Here is a 6,589-nt window from a genome sequence, read left to right on the forward strand (position 1 = left end):
ATAGTTTCATAGTGAGCTTCTGCTCTGATAAATATTTAATATTTTAATAATTTATAAATGAAATGTATTCATTTATTTCATTAATTAATTAATGATACAGAAATTGCACTGTACATCTTATACAGTCCTCTGCATATTTATTCAGAGGTAATAATCCTGGGACTTGTTCGGAGGCAGGCATTTCGATTTTCCCTCTGCTGTAGTGATACAGGCCAGGTTCGGTAAACACGGACATGTGTGGTGGAGCCGCTTCCCATTGAACGGAACCTGCAGACAGAAAGTACAGCAGTAAGAACATCGGCGTGAGTAAAACAGAGGAGTTTACATCTGAACACCTGCAAAACTCTTATCTAACAAACGTCACACCCAAAGCTGTAAAAAGTCTTCACATTGATTCCTCAGGTAGAAGTGAGTGGAGATACGAGGGTTTAACAGACTTCTATAGAAGCTGAAGTATCAACTGAAGCTTTTTACTCCAGTAAAAGTGTAAAAGTACTGGTTTCAGAACGACTTCAAGTAGAAAAGTAAAAGTAATGGAAGGAAAACAAAGGCCGAAAGCTTAGGAGGCTGCACCACAGGGGTCTATAGTGCACTACCCCCCCCCCCCCCCCCATTCCCCAAAACCCCATTTCTCTAAAAGTCATAATGAGGAGAATGTTCTATTAAAATGTTGATGTTAAAAATGTTGGGCTGCACTAGGCTCCTGTTTCAGCTGCAGATCTGCCCATTGAAAATGAAGCATTTCAGTAATATCAGCTCTATTAAAGGAGCGTCTCTGTGCTCTACTGAGCATTAACATGAGCTTCATGGAGGAAAATATGAGGAGTCGTCGTCTAGAAGTTCTGTAAAGCTGCAGAAAGTCAGACTTCAGAGGCGTGTGATCAATAAGCTTTATTGGAATGTAAATGTGGGGCTCAGTCGGGACGTTTCACTGCAGCTCTCTTGAGTCTCTGACCTGGACACAGTCTTCATACTAGACTACAGACGTCTGCTGTGAGCTCGCTGGAGAGTGACGGGACGTGTGCAGGTGTGATGGGTCGCTTATAAACCAATAGGGAGTCAGAATGGAAATGAAATAGGAGTAACGAGGCTGTTTTTAAAATGTAAGGAGGAGAAAGTTCAGATAATTGGGTGAAAATCAAATTAAAAAATTAAAAAAGGAAAGTATAGATACCAACATTTCTTCTTAAGTAAAGTAATGAAGTATTTGTACTAAATTAAATGACCCCTCTGGTCACCCCCACCTCCACCCTGTCTCCTCCATTTTTTCCATCACTCACCACACCAACAGAGGGTCCGGCTTCACGCGCAGACCACAGGAAGTCCACCCTATCTCAGAGCGTGGTCAGCACTAGCAAAGTGGTGTTTTTACTAAATGAATGACTGTCAGTAAGTGAATGGTGAGGGTGGAGGGTGAGGGTGGAGGGTGGAGGGTGAGGGTGGAGGGTGAAGGGTGAGGGTGGAGGGTCAGGGGGAGGGTGGAGGGTGGAGGTGAGATGGGGTGTGTGATGGCAGTGAGGAAGAGTGTGGTTTCACCTTGTGGCTCATGGGATGGCACTCCTCTCCCTCCAGCCCCATCGGCGTACACATCCGCAGACTGCGTATCCACAGACTGACCGCACAGCACATTCCCCCGCCACACTGAGAATCCAGCTCACAGGCCTGAGCACACACACACACACACACACACACACACACACACACACTCTGATCATTCACTGTAAATCACTGCTATCATTGCTGTCACGCCAAATCCCTGAATCTCCTTTTTCACTCCAAAAATGGCTCAGAAATGTTGTATCTCCAAAATTGCAATATTTTGGAGCATTTCTATTGGGCCATTATTTATGAAATTCTGATATAAAAAAAACAACTACCAGATTCACATTATGTCAAAAAGTGAAAAACAGAAAAAATGGAGATACAAGGTTTTTTGAGCAGCGACAAAAAAAATCTTATTTTCACTAGAAAATATGAGACATTTTTTTAGAAGTGTTCTTTACAAAAATATAATTATGAACTAAAGTCTATATTTAGGTAAACATTGTAAAATTAGCTGCTATTTTTTTTTATCGATTTTACTTGCTAAACTGCCTCAGTGAAAAAAAGAAATCACATTTACCAAATAAATTAAATTAAAAAACTGAGTTAAAAGGATGTGTGGCAACATTCTGGAAACAGTGAGAAAATTCCAATTCAAAATCAAATATTTAGTTACATTTCTAATTAACCTGATCTCCATATATTAGTAGAACAGCCATGATTTAATAACTACAGCCATTAGAAATGACATCAGACTAAATTTATGAGCAGTCCATATGGATTGGCTACATGTATACCCTCATTCTCCCCCATAACACCATTTCTGTAGTTTAAAACTAACTGAGACGAGCTGAACGCGTCCTCTGATCACATTCCACTAATAACATTTTAAACTTGCTTATTTGAGACCATTTTGACCTCAGTTGACTAAAAACGAGGTGACAGATTCTGTATATAGACTGTTTATATAGACTGTACATATAAAACACTCACAGTTTAAAGTGTCTCATAGCAAAGCTGCACTCACTGTGAAAAGACCATCACATCCATTTACTAGAACCGGAGCAGAAACGTGTCTAAAGCATCAGAACCGTTCTGTTCTTTACAGCAGCAGTCTACACCCACTACTAATCAGAAGATATTCCAATAAAATTACACTAATGAGAGTCTGCAGTGGTACAAATAAAGTTATATATATATATATATATATATATATATATATATATATGTGTGTGTGTGTGTGTGTGTGTGTGTGTAGTCTGCCAAAACATGAAAGACAAGATTGGCAGTCGAGGTTATTTCACCATAGTGAGTTCAGATATTAGCACTGTGTTTAAATATCAATAATAACTTCTTTACATTATAATTTTTATAATAATTTCTTTGCATTATTATTTGAGCAGTTGTTTTTGAGCAGCTGTCATTTCTTCAAATAAATAAATAAATGCTTTAAATAGTAAATATTTTTATTTGGAATTTAGGGGAAATGTTGTCCGTAGTTTATGAAATACATGCAAACGTTAATTTCCCTTAAACACACTGCCTACACATAGTAAAACCAGATAAACTGATCATGTAGGGTGGGTTCTTAATATATATTGACCTTTCCTTGATTCTAAACATGTAAACCCAATACATAATCAGAAGATTTTTGCAGTGAGATCATATTGGTATCAAAAACAAATATATAACTACTTAATATGCCTTCAATCCTCTGATAACATTTTAAATTGGAGCATTTTAACCTCTAAAAACGAGGTGATGCAGATTCTGTTTATAGACTGTTTATGTAGACTGTACATGTGAACGACTCAAAGTTCAAAGGGTCTCATAGCAAAGCTTCACTCGTTACACCAGCAGTCTACACCCACTACATAATCAGAAGATATTTCAATATTTTAATATATATAAATAAATAAATATATATATATATATATATATATATATATATATATATATATATATATATATATATATATAAAATACATCCTGAATCCTCTGATAATTTTTTTAATTGGACCATTTTAACCTCAGTTGTAGCCTCAAATGAAGTGATGCAGATTCTGTTTATAGACTTATAGTTCAAAGTGTCTGCTGCAGAGCTAACTCCTTACACCAGCAGTCTAAACCCACTACACAGTCATAGAAGATATTTCATCAGAATGACATTATATAAAAATATATATAAAAAACACAGTATCAACATTCTGCACTTTAAATCAAGTATGCTTCCTAAATTCCCCTTCAGTAACGACAATAAGACATTATACAAAACCCCTCTGATCAACCCCTCAATCAAGCTCGACCATTCCTTGATTAGTTCCCGCGCACTCACCCCTGTGATGACTGCACAAGAGCCATATGACACCAAAACCAGGCAGAAGAACAGAGCAAAGTTGGACCTCATAGTGCTCAGGCACTGGCTCCGTCCTCAGAAGTCTCTCCTCTCAGGGGTCCAAGCACTACAGTGAGGATGTGGTATTCGTGTAAAAAAAAATACTATATTTTATTCGGAGGGGGCCGTAATGTGCGAGCTGAAAAGAAATGTGTAGTACTGTGTGTGTGTGTGTGTGTGTGTGTGAGTGTGTATGTGAGTGTGTGGTGCAGCAAAAGGTGGCCTCCAACTGCGAACATGAGAGAAGGTTGATTTATAAACACTGCCCTCCATTCAAACGCCTGGTGAGTCACTCAAATATCGACCTCATCTTCAACGTAGAAGCGAGGAGAAATCGGGGAGGGGCTTTTTTTTATTTATAAATTTTTTTTTACAGAAATTAAATTAATTGGCTCTCAAGTTAGTTAATAATTACATTTTACCACATCAGAAAAAATACAAAAACCACAAACTCACAAAAGCACTTGCTTTCAAAGCGAAGGCCCCAAAATGAATTCCTGAAGCTGCTCCTGACCCCCATGTTTTATCAAGGCCGAGATATTATATATTTATTTTACCAGAAATAAAGAAGCTCAGAAAAGAAGCCCGGACGAATAGGGAAAAAGCCTGACTCTCGCCCACCTAAGAGGCCCCTCTCGAATATTTCCGCCCGGTCTCTACATCTTCGTAACGGGTCAGGAATGATGAGAATCCGCATCATTGTGGAAACGTCAATTGAAAAGTCAACCGTGAAAAGAAATCAAAGGAAGCCGTGGTCCGTCGTTGTCGGTGTGACACTTTCAGCTGCCGTGTCCTTGAGTTTTACGAACAAAGGCTCAGGACTGTGATTGGACGTGAAACACCTCTGTTATGCACTGCAGTGATCCAGGGAAAGCTGGTTCTCTCACCATAACAACTGCAAGTGCTTTTCAGTGCCTGCAGGAGTAAATCTGACCCGAATCCATTTAGTTACACTGTACATTTACATACCGTCGCTGTCCAATGAAAAACATGCATCTCCAAACTGGCGACTTTACAGCTGATGCAAAAATGCTCTCAACTTTGAATGGAAGTCAATGTAAAATAAAAGCTTAGAGCATTTCTATTGGTCCATTCATCCAGGTTCATCCATACAGTGTACAGAAGCAGCTCCAGGGTTCAAACCATAGAGAAAACTAAAAACAGACAAAAAGTGGAGATACATGGTTTTTCATTGGACACCAGCAATATGCACAACCAAAGCAACTAATATCTGAATCATGATACACAGCTGGAGGATGAAAAGTTAGAAGTCTTAGCCGAGGAGCATGGCTGCCCAACTGGGAAATCAAACAGGGAAGGCAGTGTTGTTTCCCACTACGCTGTCCGCACCACACCAGGCTTAGGAGGGTTACTTGTTGAATGTATTCCATCACAGATTACCGACTTCCTGTTTAAAAAAGTAATTGTGATTCTTTTTTGCACGTGTGTGTGTGTGGTGGTGGTGGGGGGGGGGGGGTGGTGTAGTTAAGTGTGTGTGTATGTGGTCCGCTGTGAGTGCTGGTTGTGGAGTCTGACGCCAGCAGGAAGGAAGGACCTGCGATACCCCTCGGTCACTAAAGGAGCTGCCCAGTGCTGCCAGAGTCTCATGCATGGGGTGGGAGCTGTTCTCCAGCATGGATGCCAGCTTGGCTGTCATCCCCTAGTCTCCCACCACCTGCACTGGGTCTAAGAAGCACCCCAGGACAGAGCCGGACGGCCCTCTTTATAAATGAGTATACAAAGTATACAGACATCAGCAACAGCAGCACGAACACACTCGCTCACTCGGTTAGAAACACACTTGGTGAGAGCAGTGATCCTGTTCAGGCCGTAATTCAATCCGGCTGGTAATCGTTGTATTTTCAGATGTACCTATAATCTAATTACTCACTTTTTCACTGTAATTGTAATGGATTACACTCACTTTTTATGTTCTGATTACATTACATACTGTTACTACCCATATTACCCAGGAATTCTTTAGAAATTCTTTATTTATATGATTATTTTACATGCCAATAACTCCCATAGCTCTTATGGGAGAACCAAGAGAGCCACTCTGCTCCGCTACGTCATCAGACTTGGCCTGCATCCCTCCAGACAGCTGCCTCTCTCCTGGTTCATCATCACGTCATCAGTGCAGACCTCCAGCTCTGGCAGGACGGAAGAAGAGAAGGGAAGCGTGATCACACCATATGGAGCAGGGGCTCAGGATTCAGTCCTGCCTCTCGCACGTTGTCTATAGCTGGGAGGAAATGCATGAGTTTACGTGTAAAGGATGATTTGTAGATTAGCTGGAAACAGCTGACAACTGACAACACCTCCGAGAGCTAAAAATATCCAGATACGTCTGGATGAGGCCTACACCAACCTCTGGATCAGGCGAGAGAGCTTTCCATACGAGGACACTGTAAAAGCATAGCAAGATGGTAACAACCAGGGCAGCAATGGCTGTTTGTGCTGCTCACCTCCATCTTCAGTTGGGTGTAGGACTGTGAGACAGGGATGGGGAGGCGGGGCAGCCGACCCTCAAGTCCTGGCACATGGTAGAGGCAGGGATAGCTGGTTTAGTATGTATAGCTGCTAAAACATGAGCCTGCACTGATCAACTGATCAAACTGATCAACTGCTAAAAGAGGAGTAAGATATTAG

At 40.8% G+C, this 6,589-nt stretch overlaps 1 protein-coding gene across 1 annotated transcript; it reads right to left on the reverse strand.

Annotated features, from left to right (window-relative positions):
* Positions 1-141: 141 nt before the first annotated feature.
* Positions 142-3,949, reverse strand: prok2 (prokineticin 2). The gene is made up of 3 exons (XM_072683214.1): positions 3,878-3,949; positions 1,537-1,662; positions 142-267 (listed from the first exon to the last, which is right to left on the reverse strand). The coding sequence occupies exons 1-3, from the start codon at positions 3,947-3,949 to the stop codon at positions 142-144; spliced, it is 324 nt and encodes a 107-aa protein (XP_072539315.1).
* Positions 3,950-6,589: the final 2,640 nt, after the last annotated feature.

This window comes from Salminus brasiliensis, chromosome 7, assembly GCF_030463535.1.
Source record: "Salminus brasiliensis chromosome 7, fSalBra1.hap2, whole genome shotgun sequence".
Lineage (NCBI taxonomy): Eukaryota > Metazoa > Chordata > Actinopteri > Characiformes > Bryconidae > Salminus > Salminus brasiliensis.

Coding starts and splice junctions, on each gene's coding strand:
- prok2 (XM_072683214.1), bottom strand. CDS start 3,949: ATGAGGTCCAACTTTGCTCTGTTCTTCTGCCTGGTTTTGGTGTCATAT. Junction 1,663..3,877: donor CTTGTGCAGTCATCACAGGG/GTGAGTGCGCGG, acceptor GTGTGTGCTCAG/GCCTGTGAGCTGGATTCTCA. Junction 268..1,536: donor GCCATCCCATGAGCCACAAG/GTGAAACCACAC, acceptor TTCTGTCTGCAG/GTTCCGTTCAATGGGAAGCG.